The 18,239-nt window shown below is 42.4% G+C and overlaps 1 protein-coding gene across 4 annotated transcripts; it reads right to left on the minus strand.

Annotated features, from left to right (window-relative positions):
* Positions 1 to 26: 26 nt before the first annotated feature.
* LOC131562176 (lamin-L(III)-like) lies at positions 27 to 14,543 on the minus strand. Of its 4 annotated transcripts, XR_009275133.1 has the most exons (13): positions 13,771 to 14,135; positions 10,081 to 10,237; positions 9,244 to 9,369; positions 8,169 to 8,339; positions 7,165 to 7,290; positions 6,819 to 7,039; positions 5,917 to 6,142; positions 5,128 to 5,235; positions 4,181 to 4,297; positions 3,980 to 4,084; positions 3,776 to 3,846; positions 2,491 to 2,522; positions 27 to 1,945 (listed from the first exon to the last, which is right to left on the minus strand). XR_009275133.1 is itself a non-coding variant. In XM_058811741.1 (12 exons), exons 1-11 carry the CDS (start codon positions 14,133 to 14,135, stop codon positions 3,805 to 3,807), a joined length of 1,764 nt encoding a protein of 587 aa, XP_058667724.1. In that variant the 3' UTR covers positions 27 to 1,945; positions 3,776 to 3,804. The 4 variants fall into 4 exon arrangements, 3 of the variants coding, with proteins under 3 accessions (XP_058667724.1, XP_058667726.1, XP_058667725.1); XM_058811741.1 differs by lacking the exon at positions 2,491 to 2,522; XM_058811743.1 differs by lacking the exons at positions 2,491 to 2,522; positions 13,771 to 14,135 and adding an exon at positions 14,431 to 14,543 and having other exon boundaries at positions 29 to 1,945.
* Between the last annotated feature and the right edge of the window lie 3,696 nt (positions 14,544 to 18,239).

The following is an 18,239-nucleotide window of genomic DNA, read 5'->3' on the forward strand; positions in this document are numbered from 1 at the left end:
GGCATCAGAAGTACTTATCCAGATACAGATAGAATCACTTTGGTTTTGTTTACCATCTCCTGCTTGGCTTAGTAATGTAGTAGTGACCAAAGTAAGTGAGCAGCCCTGGAGGAAGGCGTAGTCTTTTGCCAGTTGCCCATACAAGACAAATTTGAGAAGAGAGCTGGATTCTTTACAGCAACACGGTCTACTGAAGATTCCTCTTAAGCTCATAGCAGTTCAGCTCTAGTTCAAGTAAGTGATAAACAGGAGAGCATAATGCATTGCTGAAGGTTTCTCCTCTCTGCAGTCCCTAAAATCACCAGTTTTATTACTGCAAAGTCTTTTGAACCACTCAACAGAAATCAATGAACAGACAGACCTTTATTATTTAATCTGCAAATATTTAAATCCAAGACTGCTTTTATATACATGAAAAATACCTTTAATAGTTAAAAAAGTTTTAAGAAATAAAGATAAATACAGCAAAGTTAGAGCAGCAGCCATTTCTATTGTTTGAGATGGAACAATAATTTGGATCTGCTAAAATCCAAGTCTTAAACCAGCATCTACTCTTGATGTCTCAAAATTAGAATTCTTAAATAATACAAGAGTTTAAGCTAGCATAGGAAAACGTCACCTTAGCACCTTCATCCTCACACAGAGCAGGTCTTGAATTTGGAACTGAACACTTTGGCAAGGTAAAAAGACAGTCAAAACACTACTGCAGCACAGAAAGAAATCTGCAGGCTCAGCTGCTCCCCTGCCCTCCTGCTCTCAGGTGGAAGTTTACTTCCTGTGGCTCAGAGCCCTTCCTTTCCCCTAGGGCCAGCAGGGGAGCAGTTTGGAGGAGGGACAGAGTGACAGCAGTACCCTGAGGCTGACTGTCCCCTCCTGAGGGTGACAGGACAGCATTCCATGGAGCACAGAGCTACCAGAGTGACAGGGAGCTGCACAGTGGCCCATAACCAGTTTCCCCCAGCTGTCCCACAGACACACAGCTGCAGCCTGCATGGAGATTTAGCCCATAAGGGCTCCAAGAGCAGTGAGTTTGAGGTGCTTTTCACTCTAGTTGGGGCTTTCTAGCTTTGAGTTTTGACTTAGCATATGTTTCTCTCCAGCCCCTTAGAAAGCTGTTGGGACCAATCAAACAGTGCCAGCAGCACAGGACACAGTACCTGCTCTGTCAGAATGAGATGCTTTTTCACATTTTCAGGATACATTTGTCTAAGTTAAGGCTGGCACAGCTCTGCTGTGATACACTGTACCTAGGAATATACAATACTGAAACAGGAACTTCCAGGTGCTAGACTATAGAAACAGTAACATTTAATAACAGGAAGGAATATTTTTGACAACTTGCTTTTAATTCTAAAGTGTTTCACTCTAGGAAGTGACCCAGACCAGTTTTATGTATCTCTGCATCAGGATCTGAGCAGGAAACATTTCAGACCACTCATCACTCTTCAGGACAGTGTTTTACTTCAGACTTGCTCAAGGTGCAAAGGTATGATCAGTCCCATGTTTCCCACTCAGGCTGGAAAGAGAAATTACCTTCGGAGAACTCCATGTCAGAATACTGAGAAAGCTGAGGCAGCCTCATGTTCATTGTCAAGTATCCTAGGGCACGTGTTTAGAAGCTTTGTAAACTCTGTACCCTTCTGTTTCAGCAGGTCACAGAAACCAGATTCTTGTGTAAAAGTAAAAACAACTTCACATGGAGCTTGTACTCTACTGCTCTTTGTATCAGTGAATCCAAGGCCAGGGTCCAGTATCAGAAGGCAGGAGATTCCATCATGTTATGGACAATGCTTCTCACAAAGACATCAGATGGAATATGTGAGTTCCAAATTCCAGATATGACAGAAGATAGCAATACACATACAGTCTGTGTCACCTGGGACTGAGATGTGGTTTCAGATTACTGTCCACATTACATGACAGAACAGCTGGGATCTTCATTTTGCTGCAGAGAGAAAACATGAAAACATTAGGCTAATTAGCATGTGTACAAACTTAATATTTCTTGCTGGTTACCTACTTGATGCTCATATAGGCAGATAGGGTTTTTTAGCACTTTGTAAATTTAGTTACTTATTAATAAAGCAAAGGGGATTTTCAACAGGCAGTACATGAACTTCACTACACAAGTCTTTTAAGTCCATGCAATACATGAGCCTGTGCCTTCCTAAATGAAAGGCTGTCAGACTGCCCATCACTTCCTCTCTCCCCAAGCAGCAGAATCTAAGTGGCATGCAGATATGTGCTGCCCTGGCTAGGATGATAAAAGCAGAAGCAAAACAGGGAAACACTGCCTTCCTTTAAAGCACAGCATGCATTCTTCCCATTATTTTACTGCAAGTAAACAGAACTTATCTTGTTGCCAAGCAGCCATTTCAGTACTACCAAGGCAGCAGAAGCATATAGATACTAATATCAAAAGTTCGACAGGAATTCAGCAAACAGGAATGACATTAAAATTTGATTGGAAGTATTAGAATTGATTCTTACCATAAATGGCACACAACTGTATTGTAAAGTTGCTGATAAAACAGATTAGAAGTGTAAGGAAAAATGTTACTTTTGCTTTCCATCACTGATTATTGAACAAGTCATATACGTAAATTCAAAAAATGCCTTTTAAAATAAAAAGAAGCCATCCTTGAGGAGAGAGCCTACTCTGAGTATGAAAAGAAGCTTGTATCACTAAGAGCCCAAAGGGCAGAACAGCATTATAGCCCTCCTCAATAGCCCATTTAACAGGGTCTCACCATCCTTCAGTGAGACTGAAAATATTACAAGAATGTGCATGCAAGTCAGGAGACTGACAAACATCCTTTAAGTCACATGGTATTGCAGTAACAGATATTTAACCAGATTTTGTTTAAAAGGAAAAAAAAAAACCAAAACCCAGCAGTAACTGCCTGTTTAGGTACAGTTTTTTTCAGAAAGACAGTACTAAGGTACTTTTAAGTTAGTTTTCAGACAGATACATTATGAAAATATCTAAGAAATGGTAGTGGGAGCTTTAACCTGGTGCAGTAAGATGTGACCCTCCTTGTAACTGTGTAGGATCAGTTTTAGGAAGAGCTGCTGAACATTTGCCAGTAGGAAGAAGAGTTTTTAGCTAAGCATCCCCTTGCTCTCAGGCTTTGGAGTTTGTACCATTGTACTGTTTCAGGTCAAGACACAAACCAACTTGAATTAAGTACAGTCTACAATTGTTTGGTTAGGACCAACTTAAAGCCCTCATATTAGTTTGTTTAGATCATTTCAGCAATTAAAGATAGCTAAAAGTATATCAAAGTACAGTAGGAGCATCCAAAATGCATCAGTTCAGACTTGTATTATGGTCAGTCACAAGGTATTTGAGGGGGCTGGATATCTTGCACAGGATACTACACCATGCAAGTTAGTAGCCAAAAGTTTATAAGTACACTGACCTTAAGTTCACACTGAAATTGTCTTAAAAGCACTTTAGGGACACTGGAATGTGAAGTCCCTTCATCCCATGGAAGTAGTTAGTGTTTGCATTTTCTTCTTGGGATAACAGCTTTAATTCACAGTGAGATATGTAGATGATATGGACATTAAAGGTTGAATTTTCCATGTGTCAGTAATAAGATAGCAAACAGTTAATGCTACTGCTTGACCATACTCAGAGAATAAGCAAAACTTCAGTTGCATTTCTGACACAAAGCCATGCAAGCTACATCCTACATGGGACAAGAGACTGCAGCACTACTGATGAAGCAAATTTTCTATGAGGTGACAAGCATGATTCTCACCATCTCACCTGCTTAAGGATGCTCACAGGAACCACTATCATGAAACCAAACAACATTTCTTTTTTCTTCTTCTTTTGGTCTGACATCAAGAAAAACATTAAGAGTTGTGGGATATGAAGAGTACTTGAAGAAGTATTGTCATTTAGTAAAGAAAAGAAATAGCCATTGAATGACTCTGCTGACAGCATATATTTAAACTTCAGGCAGCATACCTGAGATGCAAACTCCACTTCACTTCCAGTTATTTCTTCATAATCATCATCTTGCTCACTGTCTTCTTCTCTGGGTACAAGCATTATCTTCCTCTCTGCAAGTTCCTAGAATACAATTGAATTGCCACCAAGACCCCACAGGAATTAAGCACAAACAAGTTTAGCATCAGGACAGTAGAAGAATTTTATTATTTCACTTACCTCACCATCATCTGTGATGAGTGTAACACCAATATTATCTCCAGTTCCCCAAGATCTCTGAGACCTCCATACCAGATCACTAGGACCTGGGCTAACACCAGCAGCTGCACCCCAGATCTGCAACAGATTTACAGTGAGCTTCTGAAGGATCTTCTATAGTTAGATTACAATTCAGTCTAACATATATAATTATTAAGCATTTTAATACCACAGACATCCAGTAGGAGAAACCAAAGCACTGTAATCCCTGGCAAGTTAATTCTTTTCAGGACTACCAAGAATGGTTGGTAAAGTTTTTCTAGCTAAAGATTGTAAAACAGTGCAGAAAAGGCTGTTAACAGCTTCTCATTGTAGAGGTAGCCCTGCTTGGCCACACAGAGCATTTGAGTCACAGACATGCTCAGGGCAGCAACTTGTGTGTGCAAGAGCCTCCCACCTGGAGTCACTCACTGATCTGTTGAACAAATGCCTCCACAGTTTGGAGTAGCAAGTGTAGAGTTCAGCTCTTTGATCACCATCTACATGTACTTGGAGTATGATTTTAGAGCTAGTATTTCTGTTAGTACTACAAATCATGATCTCAGCATTGCTGACCTGGCATAGGCTAAAGATTTTAGCAAGAGTCTGAGTCTCCACACAACTTTTATCAAGTCACAGGAGTATGGGAAAACCTAAAAAACCCCTAGAATACAATGATTCTGTTTACAATTAGAGCACACTGCAGTCTGGGATGATCCAAGTTCAGTCCAAGCTTTAAAGGAAATGTAATTAGCATTTGAGATCAAGTTGCTTCAAGGATTTTCCCCCTATCCATCAACACATAAAATAAGAGCTTTAATTCTTTAGAGACTTGGAGTATCTATTTTGTTTTCCATATTACAGGAATCTCTACTGACATCTAACCTAAGAGCAGAGCTCTGAGGAAGTTTTACAAACCCAATACCTACTGTAACTTCCTGGCCTGCCTGAAGAGTGAACCTTGAAGGAAACTTGTAATTAACATCTGCCACACTTCCAATATGTCGTCTCAACACCCAGCCATGTAGAGATTGGTCCTGTGAGACAAGAAATTTCTCTCAGCATTACAGACCAACACCAGATAATTCAAACACAAGGTTCTTCCCAGACTCATGAGCCAGTTTTAATCCCACTCATGTAGCATACAAGTATTTGACAATTTTGAGGAAGCAGTTTGCCATGGCCACCTACCAACTACATATATATATATATATATATATATACACATATGAGCACCTTAAAACTTCATGGGCCATTCTGCATTTCAGGTACTTGAGTAATGGCTAAACTACAAGCCATATGTTTGAAGTCCTGATGATGGACTCTAATAGTTCTGGATTTTCAAACTAAACTAGTGGAAGAATCAGCTAATTGGCCAGATAAACCCTCTGCATAGATTAGATATCACCAACTATATTCAATCTTTTAGCTGTTTTAAGTATTTTCAACTAATTTGAAAACTATCCAATTTACTATTGGATAGCTTTTTTCCTATTTAGTTCATCAAGGGTGAGTAGTACTCCTGGTAGTGTTAGCCTGAATTTGATGTTCAATTTCTGCATAATAGAAGTCCCTGCACCTCCACCCAAAAGCACCTCCCAGACAGCCCTGGGAACAGAGTACCTGCAGTACCCAAATGTTCAGTCTCTAGTCTGTCACTAAGCCAAAGCCATCCCTGAGCAGTCAGACATTACAATGCAGACTTGAAATGGAAGTACCTCATTAGAGTGGTTTTTAAGCCTGACAAATTTCCCATCTGCATCAATCTCTTCAATAGATATATTTCCAGTAGCTGAAACATGCTGAATAGTCTTAAATGCAGCACTACGCTCCCTCTTTTTGGTTTCTTTGATTTTCCTTTTCTTCCCATGCAGGTATCGTCGGCCCTGGCTTGCTGCTTGAGCTGCTGTGCTGTGTGAAGATGGACTGGGTGACAGCTCAAGCCTAGAAGGGAGTCAGATAACATTCACCTGAGTGTCTGATGTACTTTGCTTCTTTTCATGCCTACCCCTCCCACTACAACCAAGCCTAACAGCTTCCTATATCCCAGCTTTCCATGGAGCCTTGAATATAAAACTTTACTTTTATTGGCAAGAGTAGCTAAGTGGTTTGTTTAGTTTGGAAGATAGCCCCAGCATCCAGAGCAGGCTTATATTGATAAGAGAAGATTCACAAGTGCACTAAACATTCCTTTAAGGTCTCAACAGACACAAGCTTGTGAAAATCATTTTAAGCTTTTGACCCTTCCTAGCATGTATTGAGAGTTCATTTTCTCACCATGCATGCAAGATACCATGTCTGCATGGACAGGAGTTGATCCAAGTTCCCAGCTTCATTCATGGAACTTGAATGCTCTTCATCTCTAAGGTGTAGCACTTTGAGAAAGTTGAAGAATGTTTAATGGACCTTTGAATTTTATCAGCTGGATTTATGACATTACTTCATCTTTCTACACCATGTGGTAGATGTGGGACATAAGTGCCATTTACAGAAGATGATGCTTCAGTAACTGAAATACTATATTTACAATGTGCTTAATGTTTGTTTCTCATTCTGAAGGATAGAGTTAGTGTAGAGGACTTGAATGAAGCAAGTTCTCATAATGAAGATCATAGCCTACCTCTGTTCCTCTCCTTCCAACATCTTTCTGTACGCATTTATTTCCAAGTCTAGAGCCAGTTTCACCTCTAAGAGCTGCTCATACTCTTCCAGCTGTGCTTGTGTCTGCTTCTGAGCTTGTGCCAGTTCTTCCTCCTTTTCAGCCAAACGCTGTCGATGGAGATCACGATCGTAATCCAGCAAGTTCTGTAGCTCCTTTATTTTGCTCTCCAAAGCAGCAATCTAAAATTAAGGGGAGAGGGGAAAAAAAAAATCAAACCGTAAATGAAGATTAGAGAGAAGAGGCCAATATTTTGAATTGAGAATAAATTAAAATAATTATAAGGTTATACAAATAAAGACAGAACCTGGCTTTGATATTGATTAATTTGAGAAATCAGAGTATCCACTCTCTTCTGTGTTTCCATCAGCTCCACCCGAGTGGTATTGGCAGACTCACTGTTCCTTGCTGCAATTAGCTGGGCATTCTCCACCTGTGAATAAGTCACTGAGTTACACATAAACAAGGAAGGAACACCAAATAATTTTCACCTGTTACACCTGGAAATAGTTATCATTACTGAAGTGTGCAGATAGCAATAAAGTCCAGGGCAGAAAGTTCTGTAGCTTTCCAGGGAGGTTTACACAAGTTTGACATTTATATCAGAAAAAGTCAGCAATAATCAGGTAGGGAAGATTTCTGGATTAGGATATTTCAGTTAGTAATGTATGAGGACTTGGTATGGATATTAAGTAAATTGATTCTCCAGAAGACTAATGGAGAATATATTTAGAAGCTGCTTGTCAAAGCATAGAACTGCAGGATATTGGGTGTACAAATCAAACTATTATCACTCTTCACCAAAAGGTCTATTATTATAGAGTTCCTGCATCTTTACAAGCAGCACTGAATTGCTCTACAAATACCTCAATCTTGAGATATCCCAAGAAAGGATAAAGTGCTCCTTCAAGAGCAGAATTTTCAGTGGAAACAAATACAGGCACCCAAAGGAATTCCCTGAGTTGGCATGCAAGTTGGTGTGTAGGAAAAGTTAGATTTTATTCAAGACTGAAATTGTTTAATACAAACATAACACACCTTGGTCCTGAATCTGTCAGAAGTCTGAAATATGATCAACCTCTAATCCCTCCCTGTATTTATGCCTGAACCAGTTTTGTTTGGGATCAAATGCTGGCAGAAATCCTACTGTCAAATTTGACACTGCTTTGAAATTCCATAACAACTTAGGCCAAGAAGCTGTGCAGTGAATGCGGGGGCTCCACTATCAGCTGTTTTTGCCAGTGTGACCTTAATTATGTCAAGGTGCAGAGAACTTCACTTTTGTTTTAATGTCATCTTTTCCAAACTCACCTTTGCACTGAATGTTCGCTCCATCTCCTCTTTGTAGCCTTGAATTTGTTCTTCATGCTGTTTCCTGAGCCCCCGCAGAACATCTGAGAGCTTGCTCTCAAATTCTCTTCGATGGTCAGATTCTACTTCTGCTATCCTTCTCTCATGGACTCTTTTTGCCTTCTTGAGCTCCTAGAAGAAATTTCTCAGAAGATAAACAAGCCAAGACAGTTTGAAACTGGATTTAGTGTACCAGCTTCACAAGTCCATCCCTTTTGAAGCAGATTTATCATTGAGTACACAGTAATTCATCTTTATGCATATCTTATTCATCCATTAAGGCTGGCACATCCACCTTGCTGCCTCACTATTGTTTTTCCACCTCACTGCCAACATTGCTTAAACTAAAATACAGTAAATATTTAATTTGCAAGACTAATGCTTTGAACTAGATAGATTCTGTTTGTTTTTTTAACTTAGAACACATGCATGTACAGTTCAGTTTCTTTAAGCACTGTTACTTCACCTATTCTTGTTTTATTCAAAAAGTAATAGCAGTTAGTTAGAAAAATTAGAGTTCTCTATCAAACTATACACTTTGAGATTCCTAACAGTAAGAAGGAAGCTGGTTTACGTTCATATATCAATTATTCATTTAGTTGTATGTACTGACTTCTCTCACAAGGGTTACCAGACACCTCTGAGAAGTGCTAAGAAAGTTGGGAACAAGTTGTTTAATAAGAAGATTTAATTACTTCTCTTACTTTAGGCTTCAAGTAAACATCTGGAATCACTTAGCAGTAACTAATATAGGCACTAACACCTACACAAAATAATATATTGGGATTTCAGTTCTCTTTAGAAGAGCAGCCTAACAAATTTCTCATATCCCAGATACCTATTGGTACTATCCCAGTTAACATGAGGTTAAGTACTTTGTTGAGCCTTCCTATTTAGGTGGATGTTATGAGCTGATGGGCTGCCACAGGTTGCTAGTTACCTTTTTAGAGAAAAAAGCAATGTTAAGATGGGTTTTAAGTACATCCAAGGATCATGGACACCTAAAAAGATGCCTTGTTAATAAGCTAAAACATACATCTTCATGAAGGTGCTTCTGGAACGTCATTTCTTCCTGCAATGTTTTCATATGGTTTTCTACATCCATCCTCCTCAACATTTCACTGTGGAGATGCTTTTTAGTATCCTCCAGTGACAGATTAAGCTAGAAAAGACAGAGTTATCAAAATTAAGAGGTATTTTTTCAAATTAGGCAGCCAATTTGTTACTGGTCATTCAACTTAATTACCCCAGCAATCAAAACACATTGGTTGAATGAAGTGGGTTACTCTAAGTTCCTATGTCAGTGGGATCCAAATATCAGCAACAGATAGTATCCTATCTAGTTGTTATGTAGACTAGATTTCCCACAAGGCAAATATAGAACACCCCTTAATCCCACCAGCTAAATTTGACTCCTCAAAGTAGACTTCTGATGATTCAATTGTACTGTTCATATATATTCCTCCCCTTTTGAACTGTAATTATTCCAAACTTCTTACTACTAATATAATTTTTGACACTTAATCCTCTAAATACAGCCTATGTTGACAAATTAATATACACTTCCAGTATTACACACTTCTGATGTGTTAGAGAATGCTACAGGGACTACAGCAGAACATTTCATCTTGCTTAGACTTTGGAACAAGAAACAGTACATCCTATGTTCATAGAATTAAAGGTACCTACAACCTTTAGGTGGAAGTTTTAAGGAAACCACCATCAGTAGCATTTGCTGTCAGCAAGGTTTTTGTCCACCTGTCACTGTCATAGTTACCAGGCCTTCACTGCTTTTAAATATCGATAACTGAGGAAAATGAAGCAAAAACTGCAGGAGGAAAACCCAAGTTTAGATTCCAACAGCAAGCCTTACACTGAGTACTTGATCCTTTAATTCACGGAGCTCATTCTCCAAAGTCCGGTTCTTATTCAAGGCTGTTGCTAAATCAGCTTCCTTCGCAATTAGCTGGGCATCGAGGTCGTTCACACGAGCCTGGGCCACGTTTAAATCACTTTCCTTTTTGGAATTCCTACAGGAGAGAGTTTTACACTGTTAAGTACAGCTAGCGTGGGAGAATTTGTCCTCAATGTGTTTCCCTTCAGAAGGCTCCGTGGTTAAAGACAGGAGAGGTTTGTCAGGCTCACGGTGAGAGCAGAAAACAAACCAGACAGGGCCCTCCGACAAGCATCATTTGTTATACCGGAGAGATTCCTGACCCATTTTCCAGCTCGTTTAGAGCGGAGCCCAAGCGGAAGCCAGCTATTTTCCACGGCATTCCCGAGGGGAGAGGGAAGGGATGGCACAGGCCCCCGGCTGCACGGGGAGGGCTGGGCACGCTCAGGAACCGGGGCCGGACAATCCCGCACGGACACCCCCGCAGCACAAGCGGCCCCAGCCCCTCAGGGAGCGCCTCAGGGCCCCGCACGGCCCGGGCCGTGAGGGCAGCTCGGGTCCCTGACGGGGCGGAGCGCGCCTGCGGCTGCCGGCGGTGCCGCTCCTCCTCCCCGCAGCACACAGGCAGCTTTGTCCCCCGGAGGCCACCGGCCGGCCCGGGAGCTGCCCCGCCTGAGGGGCTCTGCCTCCTGCGGCCCTCAGCCACCGCCGCGGGGGACTCCCTCCTCTCCCTCACACCGCAGGGCAGGTACAGCGTGAGGGGAGCTTTGCTTTCAGAGCAAATATCCATATCAAATATCCATATCATCTCCGGACCAATACCCACGCAGTGGAACAGCACGTACCACCAGAATGACCAACACCCTTCAGTGGCCATCGGCACCACAGTGGAGAAGTGAAAGAAGGACCCACAACGAGCTCCCGTCAGTGAAGAACACTGCCATAATTCCCCAGACTGTTCCAACTTTTAAAATCCTTCCAGTTGCCTGCCCACTATCCAGAGTCAGAGTCCCTGCTCAAAACTTGTATTTGAGATTACAAAGAGTAAAGGAAGTCCCCAATTTATTTTGGCAACACCAGTTCTGCCAAGTGGCAAAGTTGTGTCAACTCATAGAATGAGTTTTCCAGTGGATAACTGAGACCAGTTGGCAAGAGTCCAAAGTAATTCTGCAGGATTGATCAACTTCAGAAAGCTTGAACTGCAAGGAAAGATTGGAAAATACTAAGGGTTGTTTAGTCTAGAGAAGGGAATAGTGACAAGAGACAGAACAATTTTTAAATACATGAAGGACCACTGCATAGCGTTAGGGAATCTGTTTTCCATGTCTATTGCAGGAAAGACAGGAAGCTCCGGGCTTAAATTGCAGGGAGGAATATGTGGGTTAGATGTTAGGGAGAGGAAACTGGCAGTTCACCACTAAAGCACACTGCCGGGGGGGGATATTCTGGAATCTCCATCATCTGGAATTTAAAATAAGGGTTACACAGTATCTGCTGGAAGAGATGCAGGTATGGCTGGTTCCAGCACAGGCCTGGGGAATGTGGCTACATCAGGTGCTTGCTCAAGGCCTTTTCTAGCCCTGCTCTTCAGAGGCATTTGTTGACTGTGTTGTGCTAGAAGTTATTTACTCTTTACCCAGACTCTAGGAGAAACATAGCTCTACTAACAGTGAAAAACAAGATAACATGCTGTAGTTTAGAGCTTAGTGTGGCCTACAGATAGTAGGCTATCAATTACAAACAAAAACTTTAAGGCACTGCCAATCACATTCCTTGTAAATCAGGATGTCACATAGGCTTGAACTTGAGAATTTAAACAATTTTACCAAAAGATAACAGGTGTGTTTGAAACAGACTCCAGTTTATCAAGGCCAGAGGATGTCAGCAGCAGGTAGAGAATTCATTCTTATAATCTTAGCTGATACACTGTGTTTGTTCAGCAGCAAAATGCACATTCACATTCTCTGGTGCACAAAAGGAACTGGTCTTGTCTTTCTCTGCTGTGTTACTGCAGTTGCTTTGACCTTCCTGAGGCTTCAAATTCAACCAATATGCTTATCTACAATTCCTCCTCCCCAAACAGCTTTGGCCTGCTTCCAGTCACCATTGTTTAAGTAGTAAGAAAAAAACCAAATGCAATCAGTTTACTGTTGTCAAAAACCTTGAGTCTCTTAATTAGTGAATAATAAGGGCCAATAGTTGATGCTGTTGGGAAATTATCTGGTGACATTTCATTCTATAAGAGTTAAACAGCCACCAGGTTATTTAAAGGGTGTGTATATATCTAAGGATACAATACCCTCAAAGTTTGTTCCAAGTCATCTGAGACATTTGCAGTTAGGCAGCCCAGATACAACACACATTAATTTTAGGACTTCAGTCTAGTCCCTTCAGAAACCAATATGTACCATGTATCATTTCCCATGGGCTGTAAATTTAACCACTTCTAAGACCTGGTTACTGTAAAGGAAAAAACCCAACCCAACAGTCTAGAGAATTGCATATCTGCCAAGTCTAAAGCTTTACAAACAAAGCCAGAGTTATACAAAGAGCAGCAGAAAAGTCTTATAACAGGCATTATCCCTCTCCTCGCTGTCCACTCAAGTGGCTGGTTAGATTTATGAAACAGATCTGTGAGCCAAAACCCAGCATGACAGAGACAAGCCCAACAACTATGCAGCTGAAAACAGAAGCTTACAGTAAAAACGTGTTTGATTCCCAACTAGACCAGCTACTTAAGTCTACGAGGAGGCAATACTTCCTCCAGGCATTAAAGAAGCTGGTGCCTGAATTTGCTCTGATACAGGTTTATAACAAGATGTGAGGGGACTGCAGACATCCAAATTATTACAAGTCTATTACTGATATGGGGGTACAACGGGGCACTACAGTAACTAGCAGAGCTAGCAGGCTGCATATTTCTATAGAGGAAGCTTGTTGGGATGGGACACTTGCTCACACACCTCCTTCTGGAGGATGGGGCAACACTAACATTGCCTTTGTTCAGACTTGGTGAGCTTAGTCAAGATGATTATTCCAGCCTCAGGACACACAGCTTACAAGAAAGTCAAGCTAAAACAGCAGGCAGCTCATCTCAGACTTAAAAGCCACTAGGAAAACTTTTGAGCAGAACCAACCTGGACCAGGTAAGCCATACTGCTCCCAGAACTATATTCTATCTATATTCCCCTTTGGGCAAAGTATGAGCTAAACAGCCCAAAAAAAGATGGACTAACTCCATACAAACACTCCTCCATAACTTTCTATATAACTGCCACCATCTTCAGTGTTTGTAAACACAGGCATGGTGCCAAACCCATGCATCTATGGATTCACAGGCCAGAAGGGCACCCAGCACTAAACGTTCTGCAGGAGTCCCATGCCCATCCCAGGCAGGTGCTGATGTGACCCTATAGCATCAGAGGCACTCAGCAGTGTCACCCCAGCACCTCCGGAACAGTCATCCAGACATCTCCTAACCCCAGAGCGCAACACCTTCGGGTTATCACACTGCACGACCTGGACACGAAACGTCACCGCGCACTCGTCCCGCAGCCCACGGGCTCCTGCCAGCAGCATCCCCTTCCCCTCATCCCGCAGGAGCCCCGAAGAGGCGGCTCCCCGGGGTGTCCCCGGGCCGGGAGGCCTACTCGGGGCCGGAGCACCGACCAGACGTGCAGCTGCCGGTGCTCCTCGCCAATCTTGCCCAGTTCCACCTGCAGCCTGTCCCGCTCGATGGTGATGTCGTCCAGCGCCCGGCGGGCGTCGGCCAGCTCGGTCTCAAAGCGGAGCCGCAGGCAGCCCATCTCCCGGTCGCTGCTCGCCTGGTGCTCGCTCAGCTGCCGCTGCAGCACCGACTTGTCGGCCTCCAGCGCCCGCACCAGCTCGATGTAGGTGGCCAGGCGGTCATTGAGCTGCTGCAGCTCCTCCTTCTCCTGCAGGCGGCTGAGCCGCGCCGGGCTCAGCGGGGACTCGGCGGCGCGGCTGGCGGAGCGGCTCCCACCGGCCGGCGTGGAGTGCAGCCCCGTGGCCATGGCAGCCTCCGCTCCGGGCCCCTCCGCCGCCGGGACCGCCCCGCGCAGGACACCGAGCGCCGCCGCCGCCCCGGTATAAATAGCCTCCAGCTGCCGCCGGCCCGCTCCGGGGTGGGCAGCTTAAAGGGCTCGGGCTGCGCCTTGCGGCCGCTCCGGCCCGACCGAGCCCGGGAGAAAACGCTTTTTTTTTTTTCCTCCCCCAGCCCCCCCCTTTGCTTTATCTTTCATATCTGTCTTGCTGCATCTTATCAGTCCAATGGTGCTGCCCGGAGAAGGCGGGGAAGGAAAAACCCACCGCAGCCCTGCGTTCTCGGAGACCGGTGTAAGGGGTCGGGGCGAAACCAAAATCGCGGCTTTAGGAAGATGCATGACAGCTGCAATGATGCTCACACTCCAGCATGCTGCTGCGTCAGTGCTCTGACTGTTGTGTCTAGGATTTTTATTTTTTTTGTAAATTGTTCAGCTGATGAAAATAACCGTTCCGCTCTTCGTGGGCGTTTTAGCTTTCCTGTCAGCCATCCCACTTATATAGTATTCTGCTTAAAAGCTGCTGCGTGAGCAAAAGGAAGAATGGGTGTAGAAAGAGAACCTGCGTGAAGACAAATGCGTGAAGCAGTCTGTAAAGCCTTACACTAATTACATTTAATAAAAATCAGTGTTTAGCAAGAAGGTTGCTTCAGCATTCCTTCAATTGTGATGTGAACAGTGATAATTATCAGTTTTCTCCACCAGCTACTTAATTTACCCTTTTTTACTTCCATTTTTGAGAGCAGTTGCTGTAGGAAACTCATTAAGTATGAGCATAAAAATCTCAGAACATTACTATAACTGTAAATTACAGTGTTTGTTGTAGCAGTTACAAGAAATGTCAATTAAGATTTTAAATTAAGCTGCTATTCACAACACAGAAAAATAATCTGGCATCCTCTTAGAGTTCTTTAAGTGTAAAGATAGTTTTTTATGAAGAGTCTAGGTGCAAATTCAGGCTCCTCCCTAAAGGTGGACAGGCAGGCAAAAATAGGAGAACAACATAGTTTGCCCCAAGAGTGTAGCTGGGGAGTTTAGAATTAAGTCACTTATACCCCTGGATACAGAATGACAGCACAGATGAGGATACAGACCAAGGTGTGAATCCACAACATGGATTTTTTTTTCTGACCATCTTTACACATTTTCATAAAAACCCAAAACATATTTCAAGATTCTAAAGCCATGTACAGCATGGGAGCTACGTAGAGCCAGATTAAGCTCCTCTGGTTCTCGTCTGAACAACACCACCAGGAAATTCTTTCCTGCAGAGCTGTTCCAGCGCTTTATTTTGATATAATCAGTACTTGTTTGTCCTTCATTGCCAATAGAAAGCTCAATTCAAGAAAAATAAAAAGCATGGTTTAAATCTGAACGTGTACCTCTAAGACAAGATGTGTACATCTGAGGGTTTATTTCAGCTTTGAAACCTCAGTCCTCTACAAAGAGCACTGTGATCATGTGTCATTGCCGTGCTTGATCATTGCATGTTACTGGCCAGCTGTTCAAATACATTGTACGGTTTTGGAACACATGCAGGACAAAGCAAGAAATCTGCTATTCTAAGAATATTTTTCCTTCTCTGCCAAGGCTTTATAAAAATGCAAACAAAAACAGCTGAAAGAAATAGTTCAAAAATAGTCCCAACTAGTTTTATCTTTTGTATTCTTTACCTACTCTCCCTGTGCGAGAACAGAAGGACGCAACTCAAAAAAAGCACAATGAAAATATGTGGCTAATTCTTTTCTTTGTGACATTTTTTTCTGACTTCTTCTTTGATAGTCTATATTGCTTAGACCACAAATATAGCTGAGGAATTCCTGCAGAGATAAGCCTGTGCCATCCTTCCCCACTGTTTCAAGTTTAAAGATGTATAGGAATGTTCCAGGATTAAGAGATTGGGGGGGAGGAAATGCGGGAAAAGGTACACATCCCAGAATAAATCACAGTAAAAATATGATACAAATAGTCCTTTTACAGTAAAATATAGACATGGGAGATTTAGTCCGTATCAGTAAGTGCCACAAAGTTGGAATAAAAACCATTGTGGTTTTTTTCAAGTATCTTAATAAGCCCTTAAACTTGAGTTGGTGGATTTAGGTGAAAAAAAGAAAACAACAATGAAGCAATACAATGAAAAAGTAGAAGCAAACTTTTTGTTATCCTTTTCTATAGGTATCTTCTAACTAACTCCAGGTGCAAGCAATGTGTGTGGGATTGTCCCAGAGTGTTGTCAGGGCTCCTGATGCACTAACAGCCGTCATGACCTTGACCAGCCTCAGCTGAGGCTTCTGCCCACGCTGTGCCCAGGGTTGCTGGAGCTCTGCCCTGCCCCTGCACCCCACCCTTTATGCTCTCTTGTGGTTTTGCTGAGCTGTGGGCTCTGCTGGCCCATGGACTGATTTTGTCCCTGCCTGGTTATTGTAACTTTGCCACTCTTTGGATGACAGAGACATGTCTGCTACGTACTTTGTTAAGGTGAAGTTTCTTGATTGTGCTATCTTTTTTTAAAATTCATTTTTTTGTGACCCAATACAAAATGCTTGAATTCATATCTGCTTTTCAAGGGTTAAGTGCAATTGTGGCTGTACATAGTAAGCAATCAGGCTTGGCTATTGTGACAATATTGCACTGACAAATATAGGCATAAATGCAGAATCAGCATGAGCAATGGAAAACCATGTAGCATTTTGGTGTATTTATCTGGATAATTATTCTTCGAAAGTCACAAGGGTCTTTTCCTAAACACCCACTGGAAACAAGGTATCACTGAACAGTATACCACATTAAGGAGCTGCTATGTATAGCAGTGGTACTGTTTCAAATGATATTACTCTGAGGTGTTGGACTATATCAATAAATATAAATATCAATCCTAAGCAGTCTGTTCACAGAGAGCTGTTAGTGACTTCCGTGTGACCAGAGCTAACAAGGACAAATTGAGTTCTGTTGGCCTGATAATTGTTGCTACAGTACTAGAGTAGGTACTTTTCCCTGAGAAAATTAGAGCTCACCCACCAGAAAGGCTAAAGGGCAGTTTCTGTTTCATTGGTGGTTGCACACAGAGATGGAAAAGGCCTTTGAAGAACACATCACTGTGTAGGACTCCAGTCTATGTCTCTATTTGCCTGGTTAAATTGAGCAGTACAAGTCACTTGGCTTATAATGGTTTTTGTCTGCTGTGGAACAAGCAGCTGTCTATAAGATGGTAACAGGTGAAAAAATTAAATTTTTTTTTGGCCTTACCAGATACAGAAGTAAACAATAGGTTTTGTTTGGTAGAAAATACACCAGAAAATAGCCTTTTATAGGTGACACTGGGCGAATTCCTTGCTTAGGCTGTCCTGGTTTCCAGCTGCCAGTGACCAAACTGCTCTCAGCTGCACACACAGAAGCTGTTGCTATGTGTGGTGTGTATTGGCGTTATTACTGCATTATTACTGCTGTGCCCAGCACCTGCCTCGCTGTGTGAAGGTACACAGTGAAGTGTGTGTTCATCTTCTCTTTCCATAGCCTCTCTCTGTGTGTTACTGGTATTCACCCCCATGCTGCATCATGCATTTCTTCTAATGTTTAATTTTTTTATTCCTTCTCCCTGTTCGCTCCTTATGTTCTCTTCCATTTTTGTGTTGGTGTGCATTGTGGTGGGTGCTTGTGTAGTGATGTGCACTCTTGTGGCACATGGGCCACCTGCTTTGCTCTTGCTCTTCCCCAGTAAGCCCTTACAGCAAGGGCATGTCCTGCTGACCTTTGTCTGTTGCTCATGACTTGCAATTTAATTGATTTCCTCAGAGCCCCTGTTTATTCACCAAATATTGCCTCTTCCACATAGCTCTCAGTAACATCTTGTTTTGCACAATCACAGAAGTGAGGGCCATCACAGAATGAGGAAAACAGGTCACTGTTGCATGAAAAGAAAGTGGTAGACAAGCTCAGGAGTTCAATATTCAAAACCATAATCTCAGTGGGGATATGTTATTTTGCAAGTTAGAAAGACTATCTGTTAACACAGAGCTATGTGTAGATAAACTGAAATTTTACCTCTGCAATGTTTTTCATTTTGCTTTATCTGCATTC

The sequence above is a fragment of the Ammospiza caudacuta genome, chromosome 10 (genome assembly GCF_027887145.1).
Source record: "Ammospiza caudacuta isolate bAmmCau1 chromosome 10, bAmmCau1.pri, whole genome shotgun sequence".
Classification (NCBI taxonomy): Eukaryota; Metazoa; Chordata; class Aves; order Passeriformes; family Passerellidae; genus Ammospiza; species Ammospiza caudacuta.

Coding starts and splice junctions, on each gene's coding strand:
- LOC131562176 (XM_058811741.1), bottom strand. CDS start 14,135: ATGGCCACGGGGCTGCACTCCACGCCGGCCGGTGGGAGCCGCTCCGCC. Junction 9,370..10,080: donor TAAAGGATCAAGTACTCAGT/GTAAGGCTTGCT, acceptor TGTCTTTTCTAG/CTTAATCTGTCACTGGAGGA. Junction 8,340..9,243: donor AGAAGCACCTTCATGAAGAT/GTATGTTTTAGC, acceptor AATTTCTTCTAG/GAGCTCAAGAAGGCAAAAAG.